This window comes from Ctenopharyngodon idella, chromosome 13, assembly GCF_019924925.1.
Source record: "Ctenopharyngodon idella isolate HZGC_01 chromosome 13, HZGC01, whole genome shotgun sequence".
NCBI lineage: Eukaryota > Metazoa > Chordata > Actinopteri > Cypriniformes > Xenocyprididae > Ctenopharyngodon > Ctenopharyngodon idella.
The window spans coordinates 32365115-32379798 of NC_067232.1; the positions used below are offsets into that span (position 1 = coordinate 32365115).

The 14684-nt window shown below is 39.4% G+C and overlaps 1 protein-coding gene across 1 annotated transcript; it reads left to right on the plus strand.

Annotated features, from left to right (window-relative positions):
• Positions 1-2388: 2388 nt before the first annotated feature.
• tnfaip3 (tumor necrosis factor, alpha-induced protein 3) lies at positions 2389-14228 on the plus strand. The gene is made up of 9 exons (XM_051916959.1): positions 2389-2643; positions 3485-3821; positions 9715-9905; positions 10039-10180; positions 10320-10490; positions 10580-10760; positions 10977-11872; positions 12069-12268; positions 12365-14228. Exons 2-9 carry the CDS (start codon positions 3515-3517, stop codon positions 12623-12625), a joined length of 2349 nt encoding a protein of 782 aa, XP_051772919.1. The 5' UTR covers positions 2389-2643; positions 3485-3514; the 3' UTR covers positions 12626-14228.
• The last annotated feature ends 456 nt before the right edge of the window (positions 14229-14684 follow it).

The following is a 14684-nucleotide window of genomic DNA, read 5'->3' on the forward strand; positions in this document are numbered from 1 at the left end:
TGAATATGTCAATTTATTTAATATGTCACTACTGTATGTCAGTTCATTGACTTTTCACTGACCGTCGAACCATGTGGCAAAAGTAAACCACTTTTATGAGGATTTCAAGCTTCACTGGAGCTGTTGGAGCCGCTGAAGATGAAACTCATGTTCACATCATTGCTCCAACTGCAGATGAGACAACATATATCAATAGAAAAGGATTCTACACCATCAATACTTTGTGATAATTTTGCAAAATGCAAAGCAATTTTTTAAAATAAATGTAAATATTAAAAATGTCATTGTCTTAATAAATGATTTTATTATAATATTATAATGTAGTGGTTACATGAAGAAACAGATGAAACTGAGACAAACTAAATCCAGAAGAACTGTGGCCGTGTCTCTAAGACGTGAGACGCGAGAAACCTTCCTGCAAAGATACAGTACTGTGAAGAGTTCTAGGCACTAGTGTACAAATGCTGTAAAGTGAGGATGCTTTCAAAAATAATGTCATAAATAGATTTTATCAATTAACTTCTATTAACTACATCAAATCAATATTTGGTGTGACCACCCTTTGTGTTTAAAACAGCTTTTGTCCCAGAAACACTTGCACATCATTTTTCAGGTAGCTTAGGAGGAAGGTTTCTTCAAGCGTCTTAGAGACACGGCCACAGTTCTTCCGGATTTAGTTTGTCTCAGTTTCATCCGTTTCTTCATGTAATCACAGACGGATTCGATGATGGTGAGATCAGATCTCCGTGTGGAGCACCGGCTGTTGTCAGACTGCTTGTGTATTCAAAAATCTCACTGGATTATTACAATTAATGACAAAATGAATGTTTAGAAATGTGAACTGATGTTTCCTACTGACACACTACAGCAAAAGATATAAATAACTGGCTTAAAACACTTTAAAATAGTGGGTTAAAATACTGACGACTTTTGCACAGTACTGTATGTCTGCAGTTGGAGCAAAGATGTGAACATGAGTTTCATCATCAACGGCTCCAACAACTGCAGGGAAGCCAGAAATCCTCATAAAAGAGGTTTACTTTTGCCGCACGGTTTGACGGTCATTTAAAGTCAATGAACTGACATACAGTAGTGACCAGAAGTGATGTCCAGCATAGGAAGATTGACATCTTCACAAATAAGATTTTGCTAACACTTCACAATAAGGTTCATTAGTTAACATTAATTAACATGAACTAATAATGAACTGCACTTATACAGCATTTATTAATCTTTGTTAATGTTAATTTCAACATTTACTAATACATTATTAAAATCACGAATTGTATTTGTTAACATAGTTAATGCACTGTGAAGTAACATGAACAAACAGTGAACGACAGTATTTTTATGAACTAACATTAACAAAGAAGAACAAACACAGTAATAAATGTGTTGCTCATTGTTAGTTCATGTCAGTTAATACATTATGTAATGTTAACAAATGAACCTTATTGTAAAGTGTTACCGAGATTTTGCAAGCATATTGCGTAGTTGTGTGTGGAGTCAACTGTTTTATTTGTGAAAACGCAATGAAACATGACAAATTGTGCAACATAATTTTTGGCCAGGCTGTCATACAAAGAAATTAACACATGCAAAAACAAGAGAGAACCAATGAAATATTAATAACTGATAATGCTGTAGTCAATGTTTGCTTTTTTGTTGTTCTAAAACCTGTAGTTTTTGCTAATTTTGTCAGATAAATACCTTCACTAAGTGTAGTGTTTTGTTCTTTCCTCATATTTTAAAATATTTAAAAAATATAAAAATATTTTGCTCATGTTTTGATGATTTAAGCAAACTTGTAGGGTCATTTAAAAACTCATCACTTTTGGTCTTTATGAATCACACTTATTCTCAAGTCTGGGAAATAAGAGTAAAATTACGTAATTTTTTCTACTCTGAGTAGCTTTATACAGAACTTTGAATGAACATTCTAAAAAGAACGTTGATCATAACTTTGAGAATTAACCTTGACAGAACATTATTTCTGAAAACGTTCCATGTTATCTGGGTTGTTACAGCCAACCTTGTTATCTTTCTGAAGGCATTTAATGGTATTTATATAAACACAAACATTTTACTTGTCTGACTGAATTAGTCACATTCAAATGAAAAAGTCACGCCTTGCTCCCCCATATAGAGTCATATGACTAAAATTCCCTCTCTTGTAATGCACATTCATTCTTTACATCAATTAAATGGAACTAGAACATACATGCGTGTAAAATGCACAGGCTGGGACTTCCAGTGTTACGTTTCCACATCTCACCTAACTACCGACTATGGGTGTGGCATAACAGGCGTCGAGCTTTACGTCATCTTTCGAACGTAGCGTAAGCGTACAAGGCCGCTCTCGCCCCCTGGCGGACAAGACGAGAGAACGCTCGCTCATAATGGGTTGTGAAAGTGGAAAGTACCTTATGGAAATCCCCTACTGGCTTTTATGTACTGGTATCAATCGGGCTGTCTAAACTAATAGAGCGTAGACTTCGCCGTGTTTTGGACGCGTTTCATGCGAGCAGTGAAATCCAGTGGATCTCTTAAAGCGCCATGGACGATTAAAGTGGACTGAGTGAAGTAGCAGCAGAGCCAGAGCATCTTATGGGCTTTGTTGGTGGATCCCGACATATTGAACAGGTAAGAGTTGTCCGATTCATCGCTGCCCGTTCCCTCGCCTCTCTAATGTCGCGTCCAGACTCTATCCTAAAGCAAGCGAGGTTGATTTCTCCCATATTGTCTCAAGCTCAAACGGTAAGGCTGTCTTGCACGGACGGACACAGTCTTGAACGCCACGGATTTGACAGCCATTGTTTGCGAAGACGTCAGTTATCAGCGATTAAGAACATTAAACGGAGAAAACGTTCTATTGTTGCCATGGGGACATATCGCTTCCTTTCGAGTGTTACAGTGTTGCATTGTCTAAGGGCTTCTGTCAAGTCAATTACGTAATTCGAGCGTCAGCAACTGATGTTACAATATTTTCGCATCGCTCTCTATTGTCCCCGTTGTGCTTTGTGTTTAATAAAACTGTGGACGCCGCTTTGTCGCTTTTCCCCACGACAACAACGTTGCGAATATTTCGCGAGAGGTATTTAAGGGAGCACTGTCTGAATAAGTTGTCCCTAAAGAACCTCGGCAGCTGAGACAAATAAATAGTGCCCTTGCAGTCAATGGCATTTTAAAGCCGCCAGGTTCCAGTCAGCGTGTCTGAACCCAGCTATTATCGCCTGTTCTGGTAGTTTTGGAAAATTCATTGTGGGGGTGGACTAATAAAGATCTTCGCCTTTCACTCATCTGACCTCAAGAGCCCTTTACCATGAGACTGGAATACACCAGCAGCTTTCAGGGGCCACCATCACTCTTTCAGTTCTTCACCTTTAGGGTGGAGGGAAATGAGGGGAAATTCTTATTTGTAGCACATGGTTGTGGGCTGAGCGCTCCTGACAATGGTGTTTTTGTTTCATGTCTTCTCTCGCAGAGATAGATTGGTTCCCCACTCCAGATCGCCATGTCCCAGGGCCAGAACTTCCTGCCCAAGTTCCTGTTCGTGAGTAACCTCCTGAAGGCCGTGAAAATCAGAGAGAGGGTGCCCAATGATGTGGTCAAGCCTTCGGCCAGCAGCGGCCTGATCCATCACCTGCGTAGCATGCATCGCTACACCCTGGAGATGATCCGCATGAGCCAGTTCCCGCAGGCCTTCCGCGAGGTCATCCAGGCGGCCATCTTGGACCGGGCCATGCAGAGCTCGCTGGAGCAGGAGAAGAGGTTGAACTGGTGCCGTGAGGTCAAGAAGCTGGTGCCACTGAGAACGAACGGTAAATATGCAATGCTTTTATCGGCTAAACATCGCAGCTAACTTTGAGTGCTAGCGGTGTGTCGCGTTTCCTTCAAATTAAACCATTTTAAGCCATTTGTATTGGCTTATATTGACTAGATAAAGTTTGAAGTTGGCTTGAGAAAGCCTGACCAGAAAGTTCGAAGTAGTTTTAAAAGCTTGAATTTTGAAGGTTTTCGGCTGGTAATAGTTTTAAGTAGTTTTAAAAGCAAGCCAGCTAAGACAGATAGAATGGTGTCTTGCGTTTCCTTCAAATGAAACGGCGACATTTTTAAAAGTTTCTTTAAACCATTTTGTATTGGTTTATATTAATTAACTAGATAATAAAGTTTGTCTAAACAAACTTTAAAGTTGGCTTGAGAAAGCCTGATAGATAGATAGATAGATAGATAGTACATAAAATGGCCGCTTAAAATGAGACTAATGGGCTTCTGGCAGTTTAAATTTGAATTTTGACAGTTGGGGTTTGAACTGGATTTTTCCGTGTTTTAATTGTAATTATTTAGGAAACCCTCGACCAGTTGATCAACACGCCCCTTTAATTCTTAAAAATAAAATAAAATAAAATAAATTGCATAAATTATTCTTGAACTGACCAAAGTATTTAAAGGGACAAGGTTACATTAAAAACTTACATTTTAACATTAGACATTAAAGTTTTTATATTAAATACCTTATTGTTTTACATAGAATTGTTCTATAGTCTATACATATTTAATGTAATTACATCAGAAGTAAATGTAATTAAATTACAGAAAAGTTCTGAGTAATCCCTTTACTTTTTCAAGGGAAAAGTAATTAAATTACAGTAATTATTACTTAGTAATGCATGTTATTAGCTAGTAACAGGCTGATCTACAAATAATCATTTACTACTTTGCCATTTTTTTTGGCTGATAATCATGTCTGCTTGGTCAGTTAAAAAAAGTGATACTACTTTTTATTCAGTTCCTCACAGTGTTTTTATGTACATTTTAATTGCTAAAACTTCTAGACATTGCCATAAAAAGCCATATCGTTAGACCACTTGAAAAAAAAAAAAAAACAGTGCTTCACGGCAGACGGGAAAATCCTGCACTGTCTGTCACACTGATGTTTTTCCCCCTTAATTCTACAGCACAATTTGATTAAAGGGGCCGTGCCGTGATGCTGGGCTCACAGCGAGCTCTTTATGACTCTGACGTTGCTCTTGCTAACTCAGGGTCAGGTCGCGCTGCTCTTCTCTTATGAGTAATGTTGCAGGGGAAACTTCTCTGTACTTGCCATTGTTGCTCCATTGTACAGTCACTAGTTACTGTAACTGAAATTAGGTAAATGCAGATTACACACATCTCATTTTCTCTTTACATTTATCTGAAATGGTCAACAATCTACTGTTGCTTGTTTGGTAGTTTCATTATTTTATGCTGTTGTGTTAGTATGTTGTTTTTGTCATGTCTAGTTCCTGGTAGTGGATAGTTTCTTCTCCTTGTATTCTGGTAAATTTCTTGCTTTTTTTGCTGGACAGCACAGATTTTTCCTCATAATGAAATGGGAATTTCCTGTCTTAAATCACACTGAATTATGAAAGCGTTAGACTGGAGCACGTTTAAAACGAGTTGCGCTGATATGACCCGTAACAGAATATAGAGGGGAACTGGAATCAATGTAACGCTCAAATGTAATAACGTAATACACAATGGCCATCTCAGATCCGCTCACAGGGATCGGGTTTCCTTCAAAATTTGTATCTGTCTTAATTTCCTGTCCTGATTTTAAAAAAGGTGTATTTGTATTTTACTGATTTATAAAGTGCCTCTTTAGGATTTCAAGGTTAGTCAAATAGTTTGATCAATAGTCTGATGTCACTATTGAAGCAGAGGATATGTCTAAAGTTGCAGGATGTGTTTTATACATTTACATTTAAAGCTGCACGATTCACGTATACAACTAAACAAAATAACATGTAATTTATTAGAGGTTCTGACAAAATATTAATTGCTGGAAAAGAATGTTTAATTAATTTGAATAAATTATTTAAAGAATGGTTTTGAATGAATTCAATGACTCATTAATAAATACTTGTTTCATTACTGGATGAATCAGTGCTTTTGATCGAAACTTTTGAATGAATGATTCAATGACAAATACATTTTTTTTTTTTTAACAGTCACTTGTCGCCAACTAGTGGCGTAAGATGTAATTGATACAACCGTTATTTGAAGCGCCAAGTTAGTTTGGTCTATTTTGATCGCTATCATAGACATCAGTGTTTATATCCTAACTTTAAACTTTTATTTCAGTACACAGCAAAATCCCCAGAGTTAAATCAACTCTGCTCAGATTACATATGGCCCCTCTCTATATAGTGTTAAAGTAACACTGAAGCAGAGTTAAAGTTAATGAGATAATCAAGTGATTAATTAAGTTATGTTTGAGCGTTAGTGATGAACACCTGCTGTTAACAAGCAGAATCACTGAAGAGAAACACAATAACTACAAATGACTTCCAGCCACAGCCTTAGATGAAATCAACTGAAGACAAAAGACATTAAATCTCTCAAGATCTGATTAAACAATTCCACAAACAGCATTCTCATTAACTTCAGTGCTTCAGTATTATTTTAACTCTATGTAGAGGGGGGCCATATGTTCTCTGAGCAGAGTTGACTTAACTCTGGGGATTTTGCTGTGTACTTCTGTGATAATGTGAATATTTGTAACACAGAAATAACTACTGTGTGGTTTGAAACTTCTCTCTCTGGATCAACACGGCAGCACGAACGCAGATTTGAATGTTCCGGTATGATTTTGTCAAAGGTTTAATGGACACGGGCGAATCGTGAAAAAAATAAGATAGCGTGGGTGTCTGAATCGAGATCGCCATCTTTTTACGATTAATCGTGCAGCTCTATTTACATTTATGCATTTATCGAAAGCAACTTACATTGCATTCAAGGGATTCATTTTTTTTTTAAATAATTGTTGTTGTTATTATTATTATTAGTTTTTGTATTCCCAGGGAATTGAACCCATGACCTTTGCACCATTACTCTACTGTTGAGCTACAGGAATAAATTGTATTAATAATTACCATTAGTGTGTACAACAATATTTAGTGTGTATATATATATATATAATATAAAGCGATACTAAATTTCTCTACCGATAATTCAGAGTGATATCTGCTGATACCAATAGTTTGGGGGTTCTGCCTTTTATACCTTCTTTTAAATTAATGTTAATTTCATTATAATTAATAATTATATTTTAAATTATTATATTTTGAAAGAAATGCAAATAAAAACATTCCATTTCATCAACTTGTTTCAGAGTAAATGGTATCAGTTATAAACTTAAACACAATACTTAAACAATACATAAACACAATTTAAATTAATATTATCACACATCAACTAAATTTTGAAGATTAAATTAATATTTCTTAACTTTCTGAATGTTATTAATTCATATAAGTACTATTAATATTGAACATCAAACTGGTTTCTTAGCATTTTCTTTCCACAAAGCCCAAATGCAGTGCATTTTCCTGCCCTCTTTTGATTGACAGGATATATCGGCCCTGACTATCGGCTGTTTTTAAATTATCGGCCAATAGTGTGAAAATTTGTGTTTATCGGCTGATACCGATTATTGACCGATATATCGGTGCATATATTAGTATTTCTTTATTTTCTATTAAACCCCTTTACATTTATGCAACATATGAGTATTGAATGGACTAATTGACATGAATAATGACTGCTGACAAGGCAAAATTGCAACGCTTTAGGTTAAATAGTTAGTGTGTACAATAATTCCAAAAACAAGGGTTAAATTGTCCATGCTCTCCTTGCTATAGTGCATCTGATTGTATCGTATGACAGTAAAATCAGAGAACTGGACAATGTTATCATATTTACACAATGCTTAATCACTAGGCTAAACTTTTCTGCTGTGACCATTATTGCTGAACGTGTTGAAAAGGATGTGGTTGTATAGCAGGTGTTGTTTGTATCCACGTTTTGTGTGTTCCTTTTCTGTTCTTTATTGTATTGGGGAAGCTGCTTTGAAACTGTAACTTCCCAAGTGACAAGTTTTACATAATTTACAGTGAAGTTTTTAAAAAGTCAGACTAAAAAAGATGGTAATCTACACTGCAAACTATTAACAAAAAGTAGCTAACTACTTTAAGAGTATTATCTTTATAAATATGTAACTCGAATCAAACTTGAACAGAACAAAATGTAATCAAAAACATAGTGATGAGCAGAAACATTAAATTTAATATAAAATAAATGTGCAAGGACAAATTAGTGAATCTTCTATGATATGAAGTCCAAATGAATTGCTTCAGAGAGAACATTGAGCTTGATCTGCAGTAAATTTGCATTCTCAAGCAATGTGACAAAAAAACGCAACTCGTTGGAAATTTGTTACTGGAAAAAATACTTATTTTGAAAAGTGCTTCTGGAAAATGTGGTTAAGTTAGGTATTCTTATAAGTTAGCATCACTACTTTTAGGTAGTTGGAGTTTGCAAGCTCTTTGGACTTGTAATGTTATCAATTCACATTCAGATCCATTTGTTTATGAGAGTATGATTTAGAGGTACAGCCTTTCTTTACCTAGAGTTGACGGTCCTACAGAAACTTACTCTTGTGTAACAAAAAGAAAACCGTCTATTATGCACTGTACAAATAGTTTCCATATACAAACCATAGACCAGTTAAAACCTCCCTCTACTTAGGAACATTTTGTCTTTGTGTTGATAGCAGGTTTAAAGAACAGGAACTAGATCATATGTTCAGACTTCCCTTATCAGCCCTAGAGATGGCATAGGCACGGGCGCAGGCATTCCTGTTCAACTTCGCTCCTCCTCTCTGGAAAGTCCAGATGCTTTATATCATGGCTCTGGTGTCAAGAGGAGTCAAGGGAAAGAAAAAGTTGAAGTGAAGCCCTTACGGCGCTTAATCAGAGAATCACATACTAGGGAAATTCCTCACAGTTGTGCGCAGGCTGTTTCACACAAGCACACATGCAAATGCGTACGAATGCATTTGCGCACACATGTTGCACAACATCAGAAAGAACACAGAATCTAGGCCATGGGTATAGCACTGCAGTGCATGCGCTTTTTACTTACAGGTTGTTTTCCCTTTGAACTGCAATGGTTAGAGTAAAGTTACTGATTTACAAAGGTATTTTGAGATTTGTAAATAATTCCCTATAGGTAGCCTGACATGTCCAAATTGCTGTTGGGGTGTTATGAGGAGTTGATATAAATGCTTTTGCAGAGATATGGTCACATGTCCTGTTTTAAAAATGCACGCATTTGGATGAAACGGATATCTTTAAACAGCTTTAACACCTCTGTGGAAATCCCCTGAATTGCTTTTATCTCATCCTTAATCTTGCTTCTTGACAAATACAGCTGAACTAACCTTTAGGTGTAAAAGATATTGCTGTCAATGTATGCAACAACAAAGCAAAGATTGTATAGTTTTCATTTTCTCAGAATTATTTCTTGTTGCTATGCATGTCAACAGGTTGCTAAGGCTCTCTCTGTTATGACAATGTAGATGATTGCGAAAGTCCAAACAGGAACTGCAAGTTTCGCAGCCTTTTTGTGAATGCATGAATAACTCCTTTATGAACTTATATGACCTGAGGTTTTTTTTTTTCCAAAGTAAAGTCAAATATCAAAGTCTATCTGCAAACGTAATGATGCAAGGTATCCTTCAGGACATCCAATGTATAATGGCAGACCTGCATGCCGCAGATAATAATATAATAATGTATAATAGATAATAATAAATAATGTCCTGAAGGCGCCACAAGTCCCAAGCCCTTGTGACTATCCTGAGGTTTCCTGTGTTTGTGTGTTTTCATTCAGGTGATGGGAACTGCCTGCTTCATGCAGCCTCTCAGTACCTGCTGGGGGTTCAGGACACGGACCTGGTGCTCCGGAAGGCTCTTTATGCAGTGCTGAAAGAAACAGACACTAGTAACTTTAGAACACGCTTTCAAACAGAGCTGCTGCACTCTCAGGAGTTCACCCAGACTGGCCTGCGATACAGCACTTTGGTAAGCACTTCCATCTTCACAGCGAACATGCAAAAATGTCCTTTGTGTGGCATAAACAGCCAGTCAAAAGATCTAAACGTTGTCCTTTTGATATGAGAACTCATGGATATTTGCTATTTGTTTTGTCGCTCAGAACTGGGAGGAGGAATGGGTTAAGATTGTAGAAATGGCTTCTCCAGTGTCCAGCAGTAATGGCCTGCAGTTTGACTCTTTAGAGGATATTCACATCTTTGTGCTTTCAAATATTCTACGGAGGCCAATTATTGTTATTGCAGGTATGTATCCATATACAGCAGCATTTCAGTAGAATTGCACAAACACTTATTCATTGGAGCGATAAAACGCTTCATTCTTTGGACACAAGTGCACCAACATGACCATAATATATAACCGATTTGTTTTATTCCTCAACAGACCAAGTACTTAGAAGTATGAAGTCTGGTTCCTCCTTTTCACCCCTCAATGTGGGGGGCATATACCTGCCTTTGCATTGGCCTCCAGGAGAATGCTACAAATATCCCATAGTGCTTGGCTATGACTCCCAGCACTTTGCACCCCTGATCACAATCAAGGACAGTGGCCCGGGTACGTCACTAGATATTGCACTACTCTTAAATGTGCTCTTACAAGTTGGCACAGTGTATTTGAATATTTGATCTTTGTGACCCATTCAGAGATCCGTGCGGTGCCGTTGATAAACCCGGGACGGGGAGGGTTTGAAGAGCTTCGAGTGCACTTTCTGACAGAGAAGGAGCAGCAACAGAAGGAGAAGTTGCTGAAAGACTACCTAATGCTTATAGAAATCCCTGTCATTGGCCTGGGCTACGATCCCACACAGATTATCACTGCAGCCAGGTATGAACTAAATACACTCTTTGTTGAAGTCTTGCTGGTTAAGTTAGTTAAGAGGCCTGGTTAAAACACCAGAGTCTAAAATACAACAAGTAAGACAAGTAGAATTGGTTGTAATATTTACTTGGGATAAATATGTAGGCATTTCTTCAGTGTAACCTAAAAAGTTGTGGCGGATTGCCGTTTACCTTTTTAAATCTTGAATCCTTTCTTCATCAGACTGGATGAAGGCAACCTACCTGAGGATATGAATCTGATGGAGGACTACCTACAACTGGTCAACCATGAATATAAGCGCTGGCAAGAGGATAAGGAGTCTTTATGGGCACCCCAATCCCAGCGTCCCCCTCCCTTCTCAGTCTCCCAACTCTCCCTTATTGAGATCCGCTGTGCCACACCCCGCTGTACCTTCTACGTCTCAGTGGACACTCAGCCCCACTGTCACGAGTGCTTCGAAAAGCGGCAGGCGGGTCGGAAGCCCGAGGCCATTTCCAGCACAAACCAAACCTCATCCTCGGACCCAGAGAGCCGAGGGAGGCTGGAGCGCTCTGTCCTGCCTAGCCCGCGTTCTGCGCCCCCTACGGCCCCCAGTCTAAGCCTTTACAGTGAGACTCATGCCATGAAGTGCAAGACACCCGGTTGCTTGTTCACACTTAGTGTGGAGCACGACGGGCTGTGTGAACGCTGCTTTACGGCGAGGCAAAACCGGTCCACCGCCAATGGGCCAACGCAAGGCCCCTCTCACGGCTGGCGCCACGGTCAGTGGGTGCCAGGCGGCCGGGAACGAGAGAAGGAGAGGGAACGAGAACGAGAAAGGGACACCGAGAGGTGTGTTATGTGTCGACAGGAGGTCTTTAGGATATTTAATGGCCTTTGCCCACCCTGCATGCAGAGGACTGCTGTTTCCGAGAGGGGGGATGCCCAGCAGCAGGAGCCTAGAACAGAGGCCTCACTGTGGGCACTACATAGGGAGACAGAGCGCACTGGCACCACCGGCCACACCTGGCAGACACCTGCTGCCCGACAATGTAAACGATCCGGCTGCCAATTCTTCGGAACACCAGAGAAGCTGGGATTCTGCACTATATGTTATCTAGACTACCAGACCAATCACCGTAAGTGCAACTATTCTGAATCCACACAAAGTTCTTGTAGTACCTCTCTAATGAACAAGAAATATCTCGCAACTACAACCAATTATACAATTATACAATCTCCACTTCCTGTTCGGTACAGGAAGCAATTCATAGGCATTGTAAAGTCGACCCCTGGAGCAAATATGTGATGTTTTGGCTGTTTTTGTTTGTACAGAGGCCACTCCTGCTATTGTCCAGCCCAGGCACACATCCGAGGCAGGTTTTCAGAACTGTCCGCGGTGCCGGGGTCAGGGCTGCGGTGCCGAGGGAAAGGCCATGCTGGAGGGTTACTGCAACAAGTGCTTTGTGAAGGAACAGAGTGCTAGACTCAACCAAGCTGCTAGCAGGGGCTCTCATTCCCCACCTCTTGTCACGGTAAGTGTCCTTATTTGCTGTCGTTTGTTGTTGCTGTGGGGTTAGGGTTAGTGTTGAAGAACCGATAAGACAACAAGCTCTGTTGTTTCTGTCCAGCGGGCCTCGAAACCACGTCCACCTCCGATGCTCACCCAGGCACAGTGTCGGCGTAGTGGATGTAAGAACCTCTCCCCTGGTTGCACGGACCTCTGCCCGGACTGCCTCAGCCGCGGCCAGCGAGAGGGTCGGCGTGCCCAGGCGCCCAAAGAGAAAAGCAAACAGCGCTGCAAGACGCAGGGCTGCGATCACTACGCCAATCAAGAGAAACAAGGCTACTGTAACGAATGTGACCACTTCAAGCAGATTTACCGAGGCTGATGTTAAGAAGGCCCCAGTTCATCGCGCATGCTGGTGAACGCTCTTACACAAGGACCTTTTTGCCCAGAATCCCCCACCTGTCTTGGGCAGGGCCTAAAGAGCCCGGTGGTGCTGTAGAATTGGTGATTACCTCTCAAATGAAGTTTTGGTCATTTGTATCATGTGTATAGGACTGATGTGAGATGCTAGCATACAGAAACTAATGATACACAATGACGTCTAGTCACACACCTGTGGCGTCTGCTGTTTATATTGAACAGGGTAATTAATTGCAAACTTTCTTGAAAAACTGAGGAGAGCATGTATAAGAATCAATCAGTTTAGCAACAAATTTGACCAAAGTTAATTTACCGAAAGATATGTTGCATCGCCACTGTGGACCGCAGAAAGCCGACAGGCCTTTTGGAAGTACAGGAATAAGACGTACAGGGTATGCAGAGACCACCGAAGGACAGCATTTGATAGATTATTCATAAAATGTAGGTTAAGTGCCAATGAGAGCTCGCTAAGCAGAGCTCGAATTTCATTTCCTGCTGCACCATTTGATGTCTGCGAGCAGTACGGATCTGTTGCCTTTGAGAATGTTTTTGTTTACCATTGATCACTTTTTCGCAAGTCCTTCTTGCTCTTGAAACTATTTCACTTTTGCTTGCCTTGCTAAACTTCATATGACTTGGTCTGTTCTATTGAATGGATATGTTCATTTTTCTGTGGCTGAAAAATTCCTTAAGTGCAATGAAAACCCGATACTTGACACCCCCCCGATGTCTAGAGCAGGTGACAATAGATTAAGCTGAAGGGAATGGCCGTGCCAAAAAAAAAAAAAGAGCTTACAAATTTTTGACGACATGTCTTAAATCCCCGTCCAGATAAAAAGCCAGGCGACAACAAATAAGTCCAAACATAAACACGCCCAGGTAGGAAACGCCCGCTCCTAGATCTGTGAACTCCCTGTCCAGCCACATTCTTTTGGTTGCACTACTCTTCTTTAAACACACAATGCCTCAGTGTATTCTTTGCATATTAGTATGCACAAACTGACATTATCTATTTGAATATTTCCGAAATATCTGCAAAGACGTACAGAGAAAAGATAGTTAGCTCCTGTGGCATCGTTTATAAAGAAATAACTGTCTGTGTTAAACATTCCCATCTTTGAAGTCCAATATTGTGCAAGCACATTTAGCTTTGTCTACTTGAGAATTAGATTCATGTGGGCCTATACAGAAATGTGCTTTGGATAAATGATACACAGAAAAATCTGCAGTCGAATCATAAATTTAAAGAGTGTCTACTCTTCAACTACTGGATCTGTTCAGTCAGTTCAGATCATCACAAACTTGCACAATACTTAATAAGCTGCTCTGGAATTAGGAACGGTACTTCTGACTTACAGTACATAGTGACATTCCAGTTATAGACCTAGAGGAATATAGATGATGAGATAGAAATTTTGTGCAACCTTTCATATAGATTATCGTATGAAAAGCCTTGTTTTTTGGTTTGTTTGGTATTTATTCACAGCAAATATTATCTGTAATGTGTTTCAAGAATTATTTATATGTGGTCCTGGAATAAATTATTTTTAATAGAAAAACATAAACCAGTTTCCTGTGTCTGTTTACATTTTTTTGGAGCTTGAAATACATGTTAAAACAAGAAGCACTAGAAAGTGCTTATAAAACAGTGCATCAGTTAGTGATGCACAAGTATATTACGTATTAATAAAGTAACAATAGTTTTGGTACTGGTAACAAAACAACGTTACCATGCCAATGGCTTCCACTAAACAACTAGTTAGTTAACTGTGGTTGGATGAATTCCTGATGACCGCTAGAGCCGGCACTATGTACAAGTGCATAATCGCAGTGCCAGACGGACAGGTTGTAAGAATACACCAACAAAGTCACATAATGACATGTGTTGAGCTGTGAGGATTACTAACCAAAGAAAAATAACTTTGGCAACTATCCGGAAATCATAGAGCCACGTTACACAACTAGTGTCCTCTTTCATACCTCCACGTTCACCTGAAAAAGTAGTCAAGGCTGCTCCAGAA

What these genes read in the sequence shown, in the direction of transcription:
- tnfaip3 (XM_051916959.1), top strand. Translation starts at nt 3,515, where the DNA reads ATGTCCCAGGGCCAGAACTTCCTGCCCAAGTTCCTGTTCGTGAGTAAC. An exon ending in CAGATTATCACTGCAGCCAG is followed by an intron (nt 10,761 to 10,976) that starts GTATGAACTAAA and finishes TTTCTTCATCAG; the next exon opens with ACTGGATGAAGGCAACCTAC. An exon ending in ATTCCCCACCTCTTGTCACG is followed by an intron (nt 12,269 to 12,364) that starts GTAAGTGTCCTT and finishes GTTTCTGTCCAG; the next exon opens with CGGGCCTCGAAACCACGTCC.